This window comes from Centruroides sculpturatus, unplaced genomic scaffold (assembly GCF_000671375.1).
Source record: "Centruroides sculpturatus isolate CEXI.00-Female unplaced genomic scaffold, Cexi_2.0 scaffold472, whole genome shotgun sequence".
NCBI classification, from domain to species: domain Eukaryota; kingdom Metazoa; phylum Arthropoda; class Arachnida; order Scorpiones; family Buthidae; genus Centruroides; species Centruroides sculpturatus.
This window is the reverse complement of record NW_019384645.1, coordinates 77,753-102,079: the sequence shown is the minus strand read 5'-3', so window position 1 is coordinate 102,079 and position 24,327 is coordinate 77,753. Positions and strand designations below refer to the sequence as shown.

The window sequence follows — 24,327 nt, the reverse complement described above, 5'->3', positions numbered from 1 at the left end:
TGTAAATGACTTTAATGGAGTCTGTATGACAGATTGAGACCAGTGTGAGTATGGAGTGTTCTACAAAATACTCATCAATGCTCATGTTCAAAATGGTTCGACAACTCAAAGTGTTGTACAATACATGATGCAGGAATTCACGTGTCATAGCTGCAAGAGTGACATGTGAAATGTTGTGAAGAGCAATACCAATTCTGTCCTTCAACTCTTCGAGGGAGGAAGGCAGTGTCTGGAAGACATGTTGCTTCAAACAGCCCCATAGGAAGAAATCCATTTGAATTAGATGAGCACGGGGGCCTTGATGATAAGCCACTGCAATCAATCCGACATCCCGAAAACATGCATTAATTTTCCCCCAAACAGATAAGGCAATATGTGCTGTTGCACCATCTTGCTGGAACCAAAGTTCCTGTCATTGATTCAGAGGTCTTCAAGGAAATCCAGCATGTTCCCATAGCGTGTTGGTTCACATTACTTTTGAATAAGTACAGACTAACAACAGTGTTCCCCAAAATACATTACCCACATTTGTCAAGTGACTTTTTATTTTATTTTTGTCACTGTGTAAGTAAAAGTACACTTTATTAACTCATAATTTTAATTTTGCTATTGTGAATTTTATCATTTTAGTACAGAGTACCAAATGATCGGCTGGGTTTTTTACTGGGCTATATTAAGGCTAATTATGATGATAATTGGATACAATTTGGCTAAAGGTGGTAACTTAACTACTTACCTCTAAGCCAAATTGCTTTGTATATGATTATTGATTAGCCTTAATATAGCCCGATAAAAGATCAGACAGATCATTTGGTACTATAAGTGTATTGGATTGTTGTATATGTTATTACGTATCATTTTATATTATCGAGCCACTGCTTCCCCGCCTATTCTTTGTATAATTTTAAAACTGATATTTTAAAACTTGTATATGTTACTGACTACTAATTATCAACATAAGGCACCAGTACAATAAGGCTCTGACCAAACACAATTACATTATGCCTGTCACAGCTGTGACAGGCATGATGTAATTGTGTTTGGCACTGCATAGATGACCTGCAATAGCTCGGGACATCTGTAATGAGTGTTTAGTGATCAATTATTATAGGATAACAAAGCCACAAACAGTACTGCCTATGGTAAATTATAATGAGTCTGAACCAAACTCAAACTTCTTATTTTTTATAAAATTCCTTTGTAACATTTAGTATTTTCCAATTAGTCAACATCATCTCTAAACTCAATTTATTAGTTAAATCAAATGAAGTGTTAAATAATCAGACAATTATATGGACAAGTCAATATTAGAAACTAATTAACTACCTCTTAGTGCTCAATGGAAGAGGAAATTTATGAATGTTCTTTGTTCTTGTTTGAATTTTTCAGTTTGAATATTTTAGCAATCTGACAATGGGATAAAGGAGTCCTGAAAAACATTTAATCTAATAATTTTTGGCTCCTTTAATTACCTTTAAAATTTTTTAAATTTTGACTTTTTAAGTATTATTTTATTTGTCAGATTTTTCATTGAGAATGTTCTACTAGAATATTTAATAATTTGAAATGGAAAAGTATTGTACATGAAATTTTTGATAAAATCTATTATTCTCAATTAGACTAGCAAGTATTTACAAATTGTGTCAATGACTTTGAACCTCACCTCGCTCCTAAAATTAAATTAACCAAGAGATGTTTTATTTTATTCTAAATTTAACATTGCTTGCATTTAAAAGTAGATGCTTCTAAAAACAGCATCTGTTTGTTTATTTCTTTCTATTCTAGTTACTCATTCTGTTTTGTTAGTCTGTTAATCATTATTACATGCTAAATATAAACAATTTGCTTTTTATATTATTAGAAAACATTAGAGCAATATAGTTGCTTGAAGTTGTTAATATATTTAAAAAAAAACCTAATTTGCATAATCTTGAGAAGAAATATATAATTTTTATAGTTCAACATTAAAACTTCTCTAATAATTTTATAATGCTTTGTTACAGTTACCCAATATAGAAAAATTAAAAATGCATTTTTGCAATTAATTACTGTTTTTAATGTAGCATTCCAGCATATTTTTAATTAAAAAGAAATTAACTTAGCAATTAACTTTTAAATTTATAAATGCAATCTTTCATCATATTAATGCACATTTTTAAATTTAAACTACAAACACAGTTTTCTTNACATTAGCTTTAATATTTATGAACATTTTTTCAAATTTTAATTCATTTTTATTATTTTTTTAATTATGATGATGATCAAATATATTTTAGGATGAAATCATTTTTTTAAAACATCCACATTGAATTATGTGCAAAATTTTGCATTTGAATGATTGCAGTTCTTTAACAGTATTGTAACTTTTATCTATATTTATACAAATCTGCTTTGCTTTGCCAAAATAATAATAATGTTTTACAATTCAGGATAAAACTAATGTTCACAAAACAGCAGCAGAATTCTTTAAACAAACTTTAAAAAAAAACTGTTTTAGTCCAATGATTAAAAACTGTGGTAACATAGATATTAAAAGCCGTACACATTTTTTACATGTTTTCTCAATTATTTTAAAAATTACTTTTAAAGCATTATGTAAATTATTTATACTTTGGCACAACTTTGACAGAAATAGTAAAAATAATTGCAGCCGTTACGTAAGAGAGAGAGAGAGAAAAGAAGGAATTTTTTCCATAGTTCTAAAAAACTGGGAAACGCATTCGAAAGAAAAATAATTACTTGGATATGTGTTATCTTATTTTTTTCATAATAAAATATTACATAAAGCTATATCTCTTTATTCACCCAAACTTCTTCCAATCCTATCATCGAATATAGAAGGGCCGACAGAGTCGAACATTTTCGGAATTTCTTTCGAGCAACGTAGTAATGCCATTCTTGGTTTCCGTTGGGTGATTTTAAGATGATAATGACCTCAAATATGTTTTTTAAAATTTTTCAATTTAATTATATTAGATAATAGTTTCGTTTAGGTCCATATATGTTGATAAATGGTATCTCACTAGTGAACCAGTTACTACACGTCTCGTGTGTGACTGAATCAGTTCAATTTTACACATCACTATAAAACATTGGTGTAAGTGCAATTGCTCAGGTTGCAAGTGATTTGATTACACCGTAATTCATTTCTTCTGATAATTTCTGTTAAAATTTTACTATATTTAGCTGCTCCTGCCCATTTTATCTAGCACACTGTTTATATAACCAGAAACGTCAACAGTCTCCCTTTCCGAACGAATTATGAAAGGATGTTCCTGAAAATAAAAAAAACAAGCATATATTTAATTAAATCCAAATTATAATTTTAAAGATTTTTTTCTTTATATTTGTCACTTAATAAAGTCTAAATCAGGGATGTCCAACCCGTGGCCCACTGCACCCTAAATTCTTAGGTACAGTACATTTTCATTTATCTTTGTAAAGTATGTCATAAACTGGATCCACTTGTACTGACATAATTGCCATTAGAAACCTGTACTACTCAACATACATAACATACTGTTCGGAACAATTCTTTTCATGCATGAAAAACATCAAAACTGCTGAAAGAAATAAGTTGAGTGATTCCCATTTAACTAACATTCTTAGAATTAAGACTAGAACCATAAATGCAGATATTGACAATATAAAGGAAGGCAATGTCAAAACTCACATTGAATTTATATCTATTTTGTGTGAGTATAATTTGTTTTTACTGTCAATAATACAGTAATTTTTGTAATCAAATATATTTGTTATCAAAATTAGATATTCACATTTTGAACTTTTTAAACGCATATATTTATATAAATTACCTTTGTGGCCCACTGAACATATGTAAATTTTTAATTTGGCCCATTAGGAAAAAAGGTTGGACAACCCTGGTCTAAATTATATGATAAATCAGGTCAACTAGCCAGACTTTTACAGGATATTCTAAGCTCAGATTTTAATTTGATTATTGGAAAATTTTACATTGAAGACAATGTAATCAATTTTAAAAATTTCTTATTAAGTGGTAACAACTGATTTAATTTAAAAATTTAAATCGCCATCATCCTTAAAAACAATTTAATTCAACTTTTATTACTTCACTAATCAGATTTAACATGGAGAATCCGGTGAATCTCATATTTAATATAAATAATTTTCATAATAATACCATAGAAATCATATGAGTTCTATGTACTATGATCTGAATACTATCAACGAACAATATTAAATTAGTATCAATTTTTAATGATTATTAATAATAAATGACGAATTAAAAGGTACCAAGTGCAGGAAGAATTCTTTAACAGTTTGACTAATTAGTTATGGAAAATGTTAGTCAAATTCAGTACACAACTACAAAATTTATAATTTTTCATTTTTATAGTTGTAATGTTTAATAATGATTATTTTTATTATAAATTAACTGCAAATTTTTTCTTTTCTTATAATTATAAAATTCTTGAAAGTATTCTAGTTTTGTTTGAGATGACATCAATTGTCAATGATTTATACTAATTTATTATATTTTAAATTTGGTTCATTAAACTGGATTTAATTTAATAATCTTGCTGAATGTATTAATTGAAACATTCATGTGAGATGGAATGATGATGCCATTAAAGAAAATTATGGATTCATGGTGGGATAATGCATGCACAGGTTGCTATTTCCATGAAACAACAAACTTTTTCATAATACACTGGAGGGCAAAAGTTAAGTTACAAGTAGTTTTTGCCTCATAACTTTTGAAATAAAGCACTAAAACATTTTGAAAATGTAGACATATATACAAATTTACATGATGAATAAGAAAATAGCAAAATATCTTGTCAATATGCAAATTACGTATGTTTAATTCAACCTTTAGTGGTTCGCTGGTTAGAACACTCCTTTGACTTTGCTGTTTTTTTGTAATCAAACTTTATTTAAACTGCTTTTTTTAATTAAGACATATTCATTACCATTCTAATGGCTTCTAGGCACCATTTAGATGATTCTTTAAGATGGTGTGCTATTGGATGGATGGAAATGGCAGTCAAGATGATGCAGCAAGGCACCTAAAAATTTCAAGAATGGTGGTTTCACGGCTCTGGAAACAGTTTACAGTTAGAGGAGGTATCTCCAGAATTCCCATGGAAGGACATCCAAGAGTTACCACACCGCAAGATGACCGGTTTTTGAAAGTAACTGCCAAACGCAATAGAGGACTAACATGCAGGATGCTTGCTTCTGAGCTTGAATCAGCCACAGGAAAAAGAATTTCTGTCAGAACTGTATCCAGAAGGCTTGCTGCTGTTGGTCTTTATGCAAGACGCCCAGTTGTGTGAATTCCATTGTCACAGTTCCACAAAAAAGCGTGCTTGAATTGGAGTTGTCAACATCAAGACTGGACAGACCACAATTGAAGCAACGTTCTCTTTACAGATGAATCCCGCTTTAGCTTACAGAGTGATTCTTGATGATGCTTTATCTGCCACCAAACATAAGAGAAAAAGACAACTTCGGCAGAAGTGGTGCGATGGTCTGGTCTGGGCAGGCATCTCTCTCACTGGGCGCACCGAGCTCCATGTCTTTGAAGGAGGTTCCTTAACAGGCAAAAGGTATCATGATGAGATCCTCAAGCATTATATTTGCCCAATGGCTCACACAGAAGGCACAGATTTCGTTTAATGGATGATAATGCTCGTCCCCACAGAGAGAACTTGGTGACTCAGTATCTTCAAGACGTTGGAATCCAAAGAATGGACTGGCCATCCAGGTCTCCAGATTTGAACCCGATAGAGCATGCTTGGGATGCACTTGGAAGATGAGTGGGAAGTCTGTCCCCCACCTAGAAACCTTGACAAGCTCAGGACTGCTCTCCAAAGAGAATGGACTTTAATTCTTAATGAATTGATCAAAAACTTTGTAGAGAGTAAGAGAAGCAGGTGTCTAGCATGTATTGCTGTAAGGGGTGCCCTATTGAGTGAATAAATTTGTTATTTTAATAAAGTTTCTATTTTATTTTAATTTAAGAATAAAAAAAACACTTGTAACTTAACTTTTGCCCTCCAGTGTATTTAGTTTTATAAAGTTAAAGTATTTTTCTACTTTAAAGATGCATCTGTTACAATAGAGACTCAAAATGAAGGAAAACCTTAATTATTAAAAAAATAAACAATGACTAAACTATTTACAGATTTATATAATTTATTAATACTTTTATGAATAATGTTGCAGTTGAAATTAATGTAATAAAAATGGAAAAAATAATAACTGACTAAAGCTTAACGAAAAAGACAGTGAATAATTGAGGTAGGTCAGAAATATTTTTAGAAACAATGATGTGAATTTAAACATTTTCAAAAGGTTTTCAGATCATAAAATTATAATTTAATAAATAATAATGCTCTTTTGAGTGCAGATTAATTTGACTAGATTTTGAGAATGTTCAAACAGGCAAACTTTTATTTATTTATTTATTAAGTTATAACCATATAGAAGGCATTTTTTTTGAATTTTTGCTAAAATGGGAAATATTTTAAGATCAGAAATTTTCTGTCTTATATTCTTTACTTTGATGTATCTATAATTTAGGTCTACTCATACATTAAGCTGAATTTAACTTCTGTATAGCACTCATTACCTGCAACAGCCTCATATGTTAAGAGTTATTAGAATAGAAGCTACTAAATATATTAGTCTTTACAATACAATATTAAGTTTACTGTCACATTCTTTTTACTTACGTCAGCAGACATGAATGCTAGACTTTTCTGTTCAAATGATTACTGATTTGAACTACACCACAATGTTGACAGTCTGAAACCTAATACCCTGTTCACATTGAGCATTTCAATCTACATTGTGACCAGGTCAGTGAATATGCCTTGATGCGACCTCTCTCGACTGTTTCAATCTTGACTGAAATGAGGTTCAATCACAATTGATTCGAGAGTTCTTGAAACTAGATCCAGTCATAAGAGAGATCCCACAATCCCACACATGCGAGAAAATACAAGATGGCTGCGGAACACGTGTCAGGTATCGACAGAGAAATAAAACAGATACTGTATTTGGAGAGACGATGACATCTGTCTATTATTAGATATATGGCAAGAAAAAGTACTGTATTTATTTCTAACCAAAACTTCCATTTAGTTTGTTGGTGTTCATGACTTACTGCATAGTTATGTCAGTTTTATCATCACATGTAATAGCTGGGTTCTTCTCAAGTGGACTGCCTGTGTGAACAGCATGACGTTCGACTGGTGACGGCGACAGTCAGAATCAAGATTGTAGGCAAATCGAGATTAAAGTGAGTCGTGGATTGTGTGCGAATGTAGTATAACAAAAACTGTAGGTAACTATCTACATCTCTAGTAGTTAATAACAAATTACTGATCATGTGAACTGACATAATTTGCACCTTAATGATGAGAGAATAATGCTCAACATACTGAAAATGAGTGGTGGTGGTCATTAACACAGCTTACTGGTAGATGGGCATTTAAATTGCCACTAGAAATTGTTGTTTGCAGCCTATGAGAAGTCCTTTTGCAATTTGATGAATGTATGCATGATTTCATTATTCAAACAAATAGTTTTATTTGCAAAAATAATTTGACTAGTGGTGAGTGGGAGCATTGTAAATTAAAACAAAAAGATTTTAAATATTCATATTTTCTTAAAAAACACAGATAATAATAAATATTACATTTTAGAGAAATTTAAAACTTAAAAATTTTAATATATGTACAATTGTTTTAAATTACAGTAGAGTGTCATTTATATGAATCAATTGGGGACTGAGGTTGTTCGGATAACTTATTTTTCAGATAACCAATTATGTACAGTACGAAAAAATATATTAATCTATCCCATGTTAAAATTTTTCTCCATTGTGTGTCGCTTCGCGTTGAATTTTTGTTGATGTTAAGCCTAACGTAAACTTTTTAAAATAATAATCGTGGCTATTGTATAGTTAAAAATTATTTCTTTATTTTTTACAAACAAAATAAATATACAGTGGAACCTCGGTATACGTCTGCTTTAGAATACGTCCTGTTTGGACGAAACAAATTTTGCTCGGTATACGACTTAATTCAATTATACGCGTCATCTATGAACAAGTAGCACTATCGGTGTACTACACTAGACTAGACATTCGCGGTGCTACGGTTAATAACTTTCTTAAATTTATTCTGATTTTAATTTGTAAGTAACAATTTATTATTTTTATTAATCTTGAATTGCAAAAGGGCAACAGAAAAATAAAAAAATGACTAGAATCGCAATGGAACTGAAAAAAGAGATTGTTGAGAAATATGAAGGTGGCATGCGTGTTCGAGATTTAACTGTTGCATTCCGTATTCCGAGAACGACAATAGCAACAATCGTGAAAAATAAAGACATTATTAAATCTGCTAACATTGCGAAAGGGTTAAATCAATTTCTAAATAGAGATCGATGACATTAGATCATGTCGAGAAATTGCTTTTGTTTGGATAACTGAAAAACAGTGTGCCGGCGACAGTGTATCGGAAGAAATTATTTGCGAGAAAGTTAAAAGGATACATGCTGATCTCATGAAAAATCAAGCAGAAACTAGCGAGGAAAACGAGGTGTTTAAAGCCAGCCATTTTTTTTTACATGAGAACAAATTAATCATTTTTACATTACTTCTTATGGAAAAGGTTAGTTTGGTATACGTCCTATTCGGTATAAATCCAAACACCAGGAACGGATTAAGATCGTATACCAAGATTCCACTGTATTGAAAAATTTAAAAACAAAAAAAATTACACTTTAGAAGTTGATCTAGTATCAAAAATGTTCGATTCAGCACAACACATAGTCCTCAGAAAAACACCACACAAAAGTGCCAGTGCTGCCAGCTAAAACACACACACACACCAACAAAAAAAATATTGGAGTAGCCCAAGACATAGCCAAAGATTGGAGTGCCATAGCACTAGTGAAAATTTAAATTTGCAGACTGAAATGCTTTCGGTTAACCGATGTTTCAGATAACCGGCTTTCAGATAAATGATGCTCTACTGTATTAACAAAGAAGTTATTCATAGAAAAAATGTCCATTCAATCAGNTTACGAACACTTTCGCAAAAGATTTTTATATTCGGACAACGAACATGTGATCAGATAATGAACACCCCACAGAACAAACACAAGAAGAAGCAATGTAAAATAATGAATACAGATTGGTCTTCCCTTGTCTTCGGGCAACAATTCGAAACTTTTCAGAGTGTGGGAGATGTCGACATCGACACTCAAGCCGGTATATACTGATCGGATAGTATTCCTGTAAACTTTGAAACTCTCCTTGTAATTCCAGCCTTTTATTTTTCTGACAAAAACAATTTTTCTATGTATTTGCGAAATTGTCGGGTAGGCACTCATTAAGTTTTGCGTCTGTTTTTCTTTTCGAAAGGTGAGAGTATAATCACAAAGGTAGAGAGTAATCAGAAGATGCCTAATGTTGCTGGGCAGTATGGCGTAAACAAGTCTACAGTAGGCCGCAGTTCAATCTTATTGAAGAAAGATACTGTATAATCAAGAAGACTCAAGCAACTAAAGGAGTAACAAAAATCACATCTGAGAAATAAAGAGCATTGAAGAGCTCATAATGGAACCTGAAACGGATCTGATGACAGAACACCAAGAAACTCGGCGAGATATGTTTTCTTCTGAAAAACAGGATTAATGCTGATATCTGTTATTAAAGATCCTTTGAAGAAGTGGGAGGATGTCAGAACAACAGTCTTAGAATGGCATCCAAACCAGGTTGAGGCTTGGGGATTTCTACAATTGCAATGCAGTTAATTACTTATGAAAAATCCTGAAGAAGAGAGAAAAATAATCTGTCTAATGTCGATTGCTTAACCCTTTCAAATGGAAAAAACATGACTAATAAAAACGCAAGACTGTGTATGTAGGTATTTTTATTATTACATATAAATAAACATAGTAAGAAAGTACATATTTTTTTATTTTTGGGGGTCTCCAGAACAAATTAATTAAATTCCCATTAAAACCTACGGTAAATCGATAATAAGTTAACGAACAATTCAAATAGGGAACAAACTCTTGGAACAGATTATGTTCGTTAACCGATCACCCACTGTAATATAATGACAAGTATGAAACATTTAAAAAGATGCCAATTTTCTTTTTAATTAATATAAAATGATATAATTCTATAAATATCATATAATGCTCTATTTAAAAAACAGATTCAGGCTAGGATAATTGTAATCTAAAATATACATATAAATAAATAATAGCATAATGTCCTTAAAATTTAAGACATTGCCTTATTCTAAACAAAAAACTGAATATTTTAATTCTAGATAAAAATATTCAATGTTTGAGGATTTTTTAACATTTAGTTCAAGCATTAATTATAAATATCTTCTGTATAAGATATTAAATAATAAATAAAATAAGCATTTATCTTACCAATAATTTTTTGTACTTAGGCCTATTCTGTTCTTCTTTGATCAAGCTATTTATAAAAATTTCATATTTATTATATACATGAGAATATCAATAAATTAACCAAATTAAATATTAATTAGTATTTTATTTAATTTAAACTAATATTAGAATTAAAAATATCAATTTACAACACATTTACTTATTCATTATATTAAATGTTACTTTGATATATTAGAATTTATTTTCAAAATACAAAAATTTTAAAAATTCCCAAGCTTGTTATTTCAATGAATTTAAGATATATAACAGAAAAAATTGATATATTTTTTAGCCTTGATGGAGCAAGACAAAGTTGTAGAAGTAGAAAATTGCATTTATTCTGGCATTACTGTCAAAACTTTTTTCTCCAAAAGAATCTGTGGGACATGAACAAAAAGCTTTATGCATTATACCTCTGTTATTAATTCTCATTAGTTAGAACTGTCAAAGATGAAAACTTAAATAAGCATTGAATTGAATGGCTTGACAAAAACATAAGTAATGAAATCAGCTATCAATATTTATTTTGCTTATATGATAGATTTTATGGAATAGTACAATGAAAAAATACCATAATTGACATTAATGAATTCATAAATTGTTTCAAAAATATAACATACATGATTAAAGTCTAATGATACATTGATATATAAACTACAGTTAATATGATCAGCAAGAGCTAATATCAAACAACAAAGTGAAATGTTAAAAACTAATAAACTTTAATAATAACCTCTAATATGTGAAATAAATCTTACAATGAATTTAGATTTAAACAACTTTTGATTTCTGCATTTGCCAGAGAAAAAGTCTTCACCATTTTTTGAATCAAGATACTCATGACTAGAATGACTCCTATTGGTTAAACTTCAATACCGGTTAGGTCAGGCTGGTTAGAAATGAATACTGTAACTATCCTTTCTACCTTTCCCTTCCTCTTGATCAATGGAAATTTGGTAAGTTAAATAAACATTACATAAGATATAACATGCAGAATAAAATCTAAAACACAACATACACACACAAAATTATGAGCCCTCACAAGGGACTAGTCATCATAAGCCCTACTTGGGATGTCTATTAGCCCACTTAGGGACACCAACCACGCAAACCCTCTTAAATACATAATCTTCTTGGCCTCTTTGTGCTCTCTGAGCGGTAAGGGGCCTAAAACCACAAATAAAAAAAAACTTCAATAAAAAAATTTTCAGTTCATAAAAAGAAACTTGCTCTATTTGATTTTGACAAACTTCATTAAATATTATGTTTTTATTTCCATCTGCATTTGTGCTTTATGCTCTGTATTTGCATTTCAGGCCTGTCCACATCAATTTTAAAGCAGTGAGAAAAAGGCTGTTCTGCTTTCTTAACACATTGATATTTTAAAAAAACTAATATTACCAAAAATGTTGAATACTTCAATGTTAATTATGACTAAGACAAACACAGAGGGAGCTTGAGTTTGTCAAATTCAAGCAAGTAAACATCCAAGAAGGCAACTAAAAATCTATTCTCGGTGGGACAAAACAAAGAAATTTCACTTTGAATATGTATACTTTCTTTTCTCATTTGAGAACATATATATACATACATAAATGTATATATATTTTCTACATCCTGTTTCTTTTATTTTGAGGACATTCAATGAATGCAGTAAATACCATGTCTAGATTGAAAATTGGTAAATAAGTACATTTACATTTTGAAGCAATAACCAGTTTGTTGTTCCAAATTGCCTAAGATGAGAATTTTATAGAGTACCATGTATTTCTGACTTAGTTTTTTTGTATTTATATTTAATTGCAGTCTTAAACAGTCATTTTTATTTTTTCAAAGTTATAGGTTTATCAAGTTATATTGAAAAGATTAACCTTAAATTAAAATATACATACCATGTATTAACAAAATTTACAAATTCTAAAGTGAATGAATTTCCATTGTCTTGAAGACTTAACTGTGGTGGATCACCTTGGACAACTTGTGTTAATTGTTCAAATACACTGTTCCATTTAGGATAAGGAAATTTTCCTGTAGCTACTTCTATCTATAAAATAAATGAGGCAATTTTAAACACAATTAGCACTTGTAATATGTTTAGACTAACTATTATTGATGGTTAGATTAACTGTTGGTACAATTTATAACTGTACCAACAATTTATCTGACATTACTCATCATCTCAAACACACAACTCCAACATGGCATCAGTGAAATTTCATGTTTGGATCTCTGAAGGAATTTTTAATAAAACAGAAGTTCCATGACAATAATACAATTAAGGCCATGCATGATTAGACAGATACTCAAACAAATAATTTCTTTTAATACATTGTAATAAAAATGAAATTAAGTTTTTGGAATGTTAACAGAAGAATGTTGCAATTAAAAATTATGTTTAAAAAATAATGTAATACTAAAAAAATAATAAAGTAAAATTTTTCTGTTTATTCCTAAATTTTCATATTGAAAATTTTACTATAATAAATATAATTTATAAAAATAAATTTGAAGACAAAGTTTGTTTAAAATTGAATAAATGGCGGTTCCTTTTTTAAACAGACTTTGTCTTCAAGTTTACTTTTTAAAAATAATTTCCATCTGACAGAATTTTACAAATATAATTTAAATGAAAAATGCTAACCATAATATAATTAGAAAACTAAAAAAAAAATCTTTAAAAATTGCCATAAATTTTAAATTATAATTATGATGCCTAAACTACCATTCATCTAGAATATATTAACAAATAGATTAAAGACATTTATCAAATATATATATATACAGTAGACCCCCTATAACGCGGGTTCATATAATGCGGATTCGTATATCACGCCAAAAAAATTGTGACTATATTTGTATAAAGATGCTAAAAGAGACTCGTAAAATGCGGTAAAACGTCATCACCGACTCGTGTCGCGACAGGATTGGTCGAATCTGGACCAATAGTGGACGAGCAGCCGAACTACTTACACACTACGGAGAGTTTAGGCAGGTAAGTTGAGTTTACTATCGTCAGTACAGTATATAGGCCTAAATTACGTACTGTAAGTCTAATACAGTACTGTAATTTTATACATTTCTTGTGAAAAAAACATTTCTTATTCAACGGCCATAAAAATTATTTATATTAATGATGTCTCCAAAGTTCAACGAATTTTTCGCAGAAAAATAACTTATCAGAAAACGCGCCTGCTGTTTGGTGCGCTGCTCCGCGACGAAAACAAGCTTAAGCAACGGCGTGGTTGAACAGTGCACACTTGGTAAGTAATCCTACAATTTTTTGTTTATAGCGTAGTTTATACAGATTATTCCCAAAAAATTATACGTGTTTTGGAAATGTTGAGTGAAATTAGTCTAGAATCGATTAATTTTATGGAAGAAAACCTTTCAAACAGCCGTAGTCCGTAAACTGTACACGTGCCGGGCTGTGATTGGCTCATGTATTTAAGGATTCCTACAACGCAAAATTCTTATAAAGCTGAATGTATCTACCGCGTTATAGGGGGAGTCGACTGTATATAGTATATATTATGATATAGCCATTATACATACCAAAGTAATTCCTAAACTCCATACATCAGATCGTACATCATATCCTCTCGCTCTACCAGGATCAATTCGTTCTGGCTAAAAATAATTATGAAAAAAAAAAACATAAATTGAAATATTAATTAAAAACTTTATCGCTAAATGTATTATTTTCTAAGAATTCACAACGTATAATGCCAAAACTAATTTTAATTAGTGAGAAATATAATTCAGCAATTCTTTTTCTAAGTAGAAATAAAACAAATTGTAATAATAAATCAACCTCAAATCACACCTTACTACTAATAATAAAACTACTGAAGCAACAAACATTCTCTAAAGGACAAATTTAGACAAAAGAAAACAATAATACAACCATCTTTGTCTTGGACCTTACAGTAATAAATGAAGTCTCTTATAGGATTACAGAAAAAAAGACCTAAAACATAAGACACTATATTTCAAAAAAATGACAAAATATTTAACTAAAAACAATATGGCAACTTGTTAACAAAAAGGCAAAAAGGTGGTTTCATTTGCAATTCCTTAAATTTTATTTACAAAATAGAACCAATTGGTGACACGTGACTAATGAAGCATGAAATAAAACTTTTCTGTACATATTTTCTAAATTACTATTAAATATTTTTATAAAATTTACATATAATGGTCATTAAAATATTTAAAAGTTGTTTTCCTTACAGAAATATTCCTAAATATTTAATGATTATAAAAAATTTAACCAAACAAAAACATTTATTACATTTTTTATTTATATTTATAAAATTTCCAGTAATTTCTAATTATATATTTTACTTACTGCCATATATGGACGACAACCAGCATCCCTTGTTTTTGCAATAGAATCAACTAATTGCCCACTTATTCCAAAATCACAAAGTTTAATATTCCCACGACGATCTAAAAGAATATTGCTTGGTTTAACATCTGAAAATAAAAGAAAAAAAAAAAAAATCATTATCTATTTACCTTTCCCACTTCATCTGAATTTACAAAAAATGCTAAATCATTCATTTTGTAATTTACTGTATTATGAATACAATAACTATTTGTACAACTATTAAATTATTCTTTATATTTCTAATATATCATTATGAATGAGAGCATTAGCAATAACAGCCATTTTACATTAAAGTTGCAGTTTGATATTATCGAATGACATGTTATAATGTGTAAGATCACATAAATGTCTCTTCTTAAACTTCTTTTTAACTGTAGGTAAGCAATCATGTGTAAAATGATGAACAAAATATGACGGTATCTCAGTACTCAAACAATTTGGTATTCAAACACAAATTCTGGAAAAAAGTCGTTCGGTACTTGACCGAACAAACGTGACCCATTATAATAAATTTTCAATTAATAACATATTTTTATTTTGTTATCCATAAAAATTTTTTATAATAAAAATGAAAAATATGAAAATGTTGCTGATACTTCTCAGATCAAGATCAACAAAAAAGCTCAGAAGATGACAATACTTTGTAAATTACCAGCAATCTGACAGCAGAGTGGTGTCAAATTGCTGGTAATTTTTATACTTTCACAAAATTTAATAAGTTATATGTAATCTGAATATTGCAGACATTGCTGTACATTTTGTACCAATGCCTGCTGTATACTTCAGATTTGTTAGGCACACTCCATAATCAACATACAGCACATTACTACACTGTATTAAAATTCATTGAAAAACTTGCAAAGTACTAATGAATATGTTATTGTCTAGATCTTTAGCATACCACATGTTCAAACATGTGGTATGCTAATTTGCAAAATATTAACATGCCAGATTATCATCGGACAATTTTGAATTATTGACTACTTTCAGAGGATGCCAGATCAACAACTGCTGGATTAATAAGAAACTACTATGATAACCATCTTGGAAGAAAGTTTTTTCCTAGATGGGTGATTTATAAATTTGGAATCTTTAAATATTAATAAACAACAAGCTTAAGAATGGAAAACGATTGGAAAATCTAGAATCAATTTTTTGAAAGAAATATGAAAATTCTCCATTTATATGTAAATATGCATTTATATGTGGATATGACCTGTTAATTTAATTATATATAAAAGGCATTTTAAAATTAACACAGTGTTAATTTTCACATATGACATTCAGATCAGAAATTTTGTCTATAAAATTGATGTTTTACTGTACTGATAAACTCAGAAAGTCACTGTAAAATTACAAAAAATATCAAACTGAAATGAAGAAAATCAGGATGATATTGTCCTTTATATTCTAACAATAGCATGACATTAGATCTATAATAGCATAGTCTCATTAAAATAATTAAAACAATAGAACAGCATCTTTCTTCTGCTTATGTAGTTTCATATTTTAATACTTTTATACTTATTACTAAATTTTCATCTTAAATTATTTTTTCTTATNCATATTTTCTTAAAAAACACAGATAATAATAAATATTACATTTTAGAGAAATTTAAAACTTAAAAATTTTAATATATGTACAATTGTTTTAAATTACAGTAGAGTGTCATTTATATGAATCAATTGGGGACTGAGGTTGTTCGGATAACTTATTTTTCAGATAACCAATTATGTACAGTACGAAAAAATATATTAATCTATCCCATGTTAAAATTTTTCTCCATTGTGTGTCGCTTCGCATTGAATTTTTGTTGATGTTAAGCCTAACGTAAACTTTTTAAAATAATAATCGTGGCTATTGTATAGTTAAAAATTATTTCTTTATTTTTTACAAACAAAATAAATATACAGTGGAACCTCGGTATACGTCTGCTTTAGAATACGTCCAATTTGGAATACGTCCTGTTTGGACGAAACAAATTTTGCTCGGTATACGACTTAATTCAATTATACGCGTCATCTATGAACAAGTAGCACTATCGGTGTACTACACTAGACTAGACATTCGCGGTGCTACGGTTAATAACTTTCTTAAATTTATTCTGATTTTAATTTGTAAGTAACAATTTATTATTTTTATTAATCTTGAATTGCAAAAGGGCAACAGAAAAATAAAAAAATGACTAGAATCGCAATGGAACTGAAAAAAGAGATTGTTGAGAAATATGAAGGTGGCATGCGTGTTCGAGATTTAACTGTTGCATTCCGTATTCCGAGAACGACAATAGCAACAATCGTGAAAAATAAAGACATTATTAAATCTGCTAACATTGCGAAAGGGTTAAATCAATTTCTAAATAGAGATCGATGACATTAGATCATGTCGAGAAATTGCTTTTGTTTGGATAACTGAAAAACAGTGTGCCGGCGACAGTGTATCGGAAGAAATTATTTGCGAGAAAGTTAAAAGGATACATGCTGATCTCATGAAAAATCAAGCAGAAACTAGCGAGGAAAACGAGGTGTTTAAAGCCAGCCATTTTTTTTTACATGAGAACAAATTAATCATTTTTACATTACTTCTTATGGAAAAGGTTAGTTTGGTATACGTCCTATTCGGTATAAATCCAAACACCAGGAACGGATTAAGATCGTATACCAAGATTCCACTGTATTGAAAAATTTAAAAACAAAAAAAATTACACTTTAGAAGTTGATCTAGTATCAAAAATGTTCGATTCAGCACAACACATAGTCCTCAGAAAAACACCACACAAAAGTGCCAGTGCTGCCAGCTAAAACACACACACACACCAACAAAAAAAATATTGGAGTAGCCCAAGACATAGCCAAAGATTGGAGTGCCATAGCACTAGTGAAAATTTAAATTTGCAGACTGAAATGCTTTCGGTTAACCGATGTTTCAGATAACCGGCTTTCAGATAAATGATGCTCTACTGTATTAACAAAGAAGTTATTCATAGAAAAAATGTCCATTCAATCAGACAATATATCATGTATCTGTTTTAAAGAAAACAGATTTAAACATTCAGAGAACATACTAGAAAATTTAAATGGATAAGAAATATCCATTAATTCTTATATAAGATAATTTCTATTCAGAAATCTTCATTAAACAAATTTATTAAAATTTTTTCTATTTCTTTCAAAATTCAATTTCTAATGTAACTGATAATGTGATCAAATGTATAATAAATACAGTAGAGCCTCAAATATCCGACTCAATTGGGGACTGGGGTTGGTCGGATAACCGAAAAGTATGAAAAAATCCATTATTAGTGTAGTATATTGTTATATCCCATGTAATTAGTATATCGCTATTAGTCTACTTCGCGTTGAATTTTCATCGATGTTAAGCCTAACAAAAAATTTTTAAAATAATAATCGTCACTATTGTATTGTTAAAAATTAGAAAATTAAGCCTCTTTTAAATACTGGCTCCCTTTCATGGTTGAATGAGTGTTGCCAGCTAAAACACGTAAAAATAATATTAAAGTAGCCAAGACATAGCCAAATCACTAGCGGACATTTGAAATTTGCCGACTAGGACGGTCGGTTAATCGGAGGTCAGATAATCAAGGCTCTACTGTATACTTTAATAAATCTCAAAGAATAAATGAATTCAAAAGATTAAAACAATATTTATAGAGTATATGTCTTTATTAATTTTAGCAGAAGCTCTACACCACTACACAAATAAATATGTCATTATGAAAGAAAATTCTATTGATATATATTATATTATATAAGGAAAAAATAACAAAAAATAAAATACAGAATGAGAATATATGATAATTATAAAACAAATGTATTGTTTTTACTTCTGTAAGAAGCTAAGAATGATACAAACAAAGATTACAATAGACAAAAAGATAAAACAGGAAAAACTCTTTTTGTATTACTGTGATAATTGTTATATTAATATTGTGAAAAGCAACCAAATAGACAGGGCAGTTAAAACAATAGCCTGTCACTCTGGGGATTCAAGGTTTTTTGACTTGCCCATATTAAATCAAGAAATTTTTCAGACAATCAGTCCAGGATATATGATTGAAATAAAAATGAAAAGAAAGCTGAATTGCTTAATTGTAAAATTTAATGTTTCCAATAAAATGTTCTTGCATGCATTGTATAAAAACACATTTAAGATTTATGTTCATTCTTTATATGTTGATATTTTAAATCTGTTATTTCCAAACTTGTCCTGCCTATTTCTTTTTGGTACCATAAACTCATTCCCAGAACTCACTAATTAATTAACCTATAAAAATCTTTCAGAATGTTGGTTTGCACTTCACCATGAAAAAGAATTAAATTCAAAACAGCAACAATTAATTGCATACTTAATCATATCCAAATGAAAGTTTTAATTATTTAGTCAATAAAACTTACAAATCATCAAAGAAAGATCAGTCTGAAATAAGTGAAAAATGCCCTGATCCATTTTCAGTGTTCCCTGCTGCCAATTTAGATAATCCCCCCAGACAGTGCCATTCATTATGGTAATCATTATTTTAAATAATAAATTTTAAAATTACAGTGGGTGATCGGTTTACGAACACTTTCGCAAAAGATTTTTATATTCGGACAACGAACATGTGATCAGATAATGAACACCCCACAGAACAAACACAAGAAGAAGCAATGTAAAATAATGAATACAGATTGGTCTTCCCTTGTCTTCGGGCAACAATTCGAAACTTTTCAGAGTGTGGGAGATGTCGACATCGACACTCAAGCCGGTATATACTGATCGGATAGTATTCCTGTAAACTTTGAAACTCTCCTTGTAATTCCAGCCTTTTATTTTTCTGACAAAAACAATTTTTCTATGTATTTGCGAAATTGTCGGGTAGGCACTCATTAAGTTTTGCGTCTGTTTTTCTTTTCGAAAGGTGAGAGTATAATCACAAAGGTAGAGAGTAATCAGAAGATGCCTAATGTTGCTGGGCAGTATGGCGTAAACAAGTCTACAGTAGGCCGCAGTTCAATCTTATTGAAGAAAGATACTGTATAATCAAGAAGACTCAAGCAACTAAAGGAGTAACAAAAATCACATCTGAGAAATAAAGAGCATTGAAGAGCTCATAATGGAACCTGAAACGGATCTGATGACAGAACACCAAGAAACTCGGCGAGATATGTTTTCTTCTGAAAAACAGGATTAATGCTGATATCTGTTATTAAAGATCCTTTGAAGAAGTGGGAGGATGTCAGAACAACAGTCTTAGAATGGCATCCAAACCAGGTTGAGGCTTGGGGATTTCTACAATTGCAATGCAGTTAATTACTTATGAAAAATCCTGAAGAAGAGAGAAAAATAATCTGTCTAATGTCGATTGCTTAACCCTTTCAAATGGAAAAAACATGACTAATAAAAACGCAAGACTGTGTATGTAGGTATTTTTATTATTACATATAAATAAACATAGTAAGAAAGTACATATTTTTTTATTTTTGGGGGTCTCCAGAACAAATTAATTAAATTCCCATTAAAACCTACGGTAAATCGATAATAAGTTAACGAACAATTCAAATAGGGAACAAACTCTTGGAACAGATTATGTTCGTTAACCGATCACCCACTGTAATATAATGACAAGTATGAAACATTTAAAAAGATGCCAATTTTCTTTTTAATTAATATAAAATGATATAATTCTATAAATATCATATAATGCTCTATTTAAAAAACAGATTCAGGCTAGGATAATTGTAATCTAAAATATACATATAAATAAATAATAGCATAATGTCCTTAAAATTTAAGACATTGCCTTATTCTAAACAAAAAACTGAATATTTTAATTCTAGATAAAAATATTCAATGTTTGAGGATTTTTTAACATTTAGTTCAAGCATTAATTATAAATATCTTCTGTATAAGATATTAAATAATAAATAAAATAAGCATTTATCTTACCAATAATTTTTTGTACTTAGGCCTATTCTGTTCTTCTTTGATCAAGCTATTTATAAAAATTTCATATTTATTATATACATGAGAATATCAATAAATTAACCAAATTAAATATTAATTAGTATTTTATTTAATTTAAACTAATATTAGAATTAAAAATATCAATTTACAACACATTTACTTATTCATTATATTAAATGTTACTTTGATATATTAGAATTTATTTTCAAAATACAAAAATTTTAAAAATTCCCAAGCTTGTTATTTCAATGAATTTAAGATATATAACAGAAAAAATTGATATATTTTTTAGCCTTGATGGAGCAAGACAAAGTTGTAGAAGTAGAAAATTGCATTTATTCTGGCATTACTGTCAAAACTTTTTTCTCCAAAAGAATCTGTGGGACATGAACAAAAAGCTTTATGCATTATACCTCTGTTATTAATTCTCATTAGTTAGAACTGTCAAAGATGAAAACTTAAATAAGCATTGAATTGAATGGCTTGACAAAAACATAAGTAATGAAATCAGCTATCAATATTTATTTTGCTTATATGATAGATTTTATGGAATAGTACAATGAAAAAATACCATAATTGACATTAATGAATTCATAAATTGTTTCAAAAATATAACATACATGATTAAAGTCTAATGATACATTGATATATAAACTACAGTTAATATGATCAGCAAGAGCTAATATCAAACAACAAAGTGAAATGTTAAAAACTAATAAACTTTAATAATAACCTCTAATATGTGAAATAAATCTTACAATGAATTTAGATTTAAACAACTTTTGATTTCTGCATTTGCCAGAGAAAAAGTCTTCACCATTTTTTGAATCAAGATACTCATGACTAGAATGACTCCTATTGGTTAAACTTCAATACCGGTTAGGTCAGGCTGGTTAGAAATGAATACTGTAACTATCCTTTCTACCTTTCCCTTCCTCTTGATCAATGGAAATTTGGTAAGTTAAATAAACATTACATAAGATATAACATGCAGAATAAAATCTAAAACACAACATACACACACAAAATTATGAGCCCTCACAAGGGACTAGTCATCATAAGCCCTACTTGGGATGTCTATTAGCCCACTTAGGGACACCAACCACGCAAACCCTCTTAAATACATAATCTTCTTGGCCTCTTTGTGCTCTCTGAGCGGTAAGGGGCCTAAAACCACAAATAAAAAAAAACTTCAATAAAAAAATTTTCAGTTCATAAAAAGAAACTTGCTCTATTTGATTTTGACAAACTTCATTAAATATTATGTTTTTATTTCCATCTGCATTTGTGCTTTATGCTCTGTATTTGCATTTCAGGCCTGTCCACATCAATTTTAAAGCAGTGAGAAAAAGGCTGTTCTGCTTTCTTAACACATTGATATTTTAAAAAAACTAATATTACCAAAAATGTTGAATACTTCAATGTTAATTATGACTAAGACAAACACAGAGGGAGCTTGAGTTTGTCAAATTCAAGCAAGTAAACATCCAAGAAGGCAACTAAAAATCTATTCTCGGTGGGACAAAACAAAGAAATTTCACTTTGAATATGTATACTTTCTTTTCTCATTTGAGAACATATATATACATACATAAATGTATATATATTTTCTACATCCTGTTTCTTTTATTTTGAGGACATTCAATGAATGCAGTAAATACCATGTCTAGATTGAAAATTGGTAAATAAGTACATTTACATTTTGAAGCAATAACCAGTTTGTTGTTCCAAATTGCCTAAGATGAGAATTTTATAGAGTACCATGTATTTCTGACTTAGTTTTTTTGTATTTATATTTAATTGCAGTCTTAAACAGTCATTTTTATTTTTTCAAAGTTATAGGTTTATCAAGTTATATTGAAAAGATTAACCTTAAATTAAAATATACATACCATGTATTAACAAAATTTACAAATTCTAAAGTGAATGAATTTCCATTGTCTTGAAGACTTAACTGTGGTGGATCACCTTGGACAACTTGTGTTAATTGTTCAAATACACTGTTCCATTTAGGATAAGGAAATTTTCCTGTAGCTACTTCTATCTATAAAATAAATGAGGCAATTTTAAACACACATTAGCACTTGTAATATGTTTAGACTAACTATTATTGATGGTTAGATTAACTGTTGGTACAATTTATAACTGTACCAACAATTTATCTGACATTACTCATCATCTCAAACACACAACTCCAACATGGCATCAGTGAAATTTCATGTTTGGATCTCTGAAGGAATTTTTAATAAAACAGAAGTTCCATGACAATAATACAATTAAGGCCATGCATGATTAGACAGATACTCAAACAAATAATTTCTTTTAATACATTGTAATAAAAATGAAATTAAGTTTTTGGAATGTTAACAGAAGAATGTTGCAATTAAAAATTATGTTTAAAAAATAATGTAATACTAAAAAAATAATAAAGTAAAATTTTTCTGTTTATTCCTAAATTTTCATATTGAAAATTTTACTATAATAAATATAATTTATAAAAATAAATTTGAAGACAAAGTTTGTTTAAAATTGAATAAATGGCGGTTCCTTTTTTAAACAGACTTTGTCTTCAAGTTTACTTTTTAAAAATAATTTCCATCTGACAGAATTTTACAAATATAATTTAAATGAAAAATGCTAACCATAATATAATTAGAAAACTAAAAAAAAAATCTTTAAAAATTGCCATAAATTTTAAATTATAATTATGATGCCTAAACTACCATTCATCTAGAATATATTAACAAATAGATTAAAGACATTTATCAAATATATATATACAGTAGACCCCCTATAACGCGGGTTCATATAATGCGGATTCGTATATCACGCCAAAAAAATTGTGACTATATTTGTATAAAGATGCTAAAAGAGACTCGTAAAATGCGGTAAAACGTCATCGCCGACTTGTGTTGTGACAGGATTGGTCGATTCTGGACCAATAGTGGACGAGCAGCCGAACTACTTACACACTACGGAGAGTTTAGGCAGGTAAGTTGAGTTTACTATCGTCAGTACAGTATATAGGCCTAAATTACGTACTGTAAGTCTAATACAGTACTGTAATTTTATACATTTCTTGTGAAAAAAACATTTCTTATTCAACGGCCATAAAAATTATTTATATTAATGATGTCTCCAAAGTTCAACGAATTTTTCGCAGAAAAATAACTTATCAGAAAACGCGCCTGCTGTTTGGTGCGCTGCTCCGCGACGAAAACAAGCTTAAGCAACGGCGTGGTTGAACAGTGCACACTTGGTAAGTAATCCTACAATTTTTTGTTTATAGCGTAGTTTATACAGATTATTCCCAAAAAATTATACGTGTTTTGGAAATGTTGAGTGAAATTAGTCTAGAATCGATTAATTTTATGGAAGAAAACCTTTCAAACAGCCGTAGTCCGTAAACTTGCCACCTATCGGGCTGCGATTGGCTCATGTATTTAATCATTCCTACAACGTAAAATTCGATTAACGTGGAACGTATCTAAGCGTTATAGGG

General features: G+C 29.5%; 2 protein-coding genes across 2 annotated transcripts in view; both read right to left on the bottom strand.

Annotated features, from left to right (window-relative positions):
* Positions 1 to 2,782: 2,782 nt before the first annotated feature.
* LOC111626159 (dual specificity mitogen-activated protein kinase kinase 4-like) lies at positions 2,783 to 14,992 on the bottom strand. The gene is made up of 5 exons (XM_023369459.1): positions 14,819 to 14,992; positions 14,023 to 14,097; positions 12,363 to 12,514; positions 10,453 to 10,498; positions 2,783 to 3,275 (listed from the first exon to the last, which is right to left on the bottom strand). Exons 1-5 carry the CDS (start codon positions 14,975 to 14,977, stop codon positions 3,183 to 3,185), a joined length of 525 nt encoding a protein of 174 aa, XP_023225227.1. The 5' UTR covers positions 14,978 to 14,992; the 3' UTR covers positions 2,783 to 3,182.
* Positions 14,993 to 20,798: 5,806 nt separating this feature from the next.
* The window catches only part of LOC111626154 (dual specificity mitogen-activated protein kinase kinase 4-like), a 29,199-nt gene continuing 25,670 nt past the window's right edge, over positions 20,799 to 24,327 (bottom strand). Inside the window, exons 6-7 of the mRNA XM_023369452.1 lie at positions 22,718 to 22,869; positions 20,799 to 20,853 (exon numbers count right to left, since the gene is read on the bottom strand). Of these exons, the coding sequence (XP_023225220.1) occupies positions 20,799 to 20,853; positions 22,718 to 22,869 (207 nt within the window). The remainder of the gene's footprint in view (positions 20,854 to 22,717; positions 22,870 to 24,327) is intronic.

Coding starts and splice junctions, on each gene's coding strand:
- LOC111626159 (XM_023369459.1), bottom strand. CDS start 14,977: ATGATTTTTTTTTTTTTTCTTTTATTTTCAGATGTTAAACCAAGCAAT. Junction 14,098..14,818: donor GTTGTCGTCCATATATGGCA/GTAAGTAAAATA, acceptor AATTATTTTTAG/CCAGAACGAATTGATCCTGG. Junction 3,276..10,452: donor CTAAGTACAAAAAATTATTG/GTAAGATAAATG, acceptor TTTTATTTTCAG/GAACATCCTTTCATAATTCG.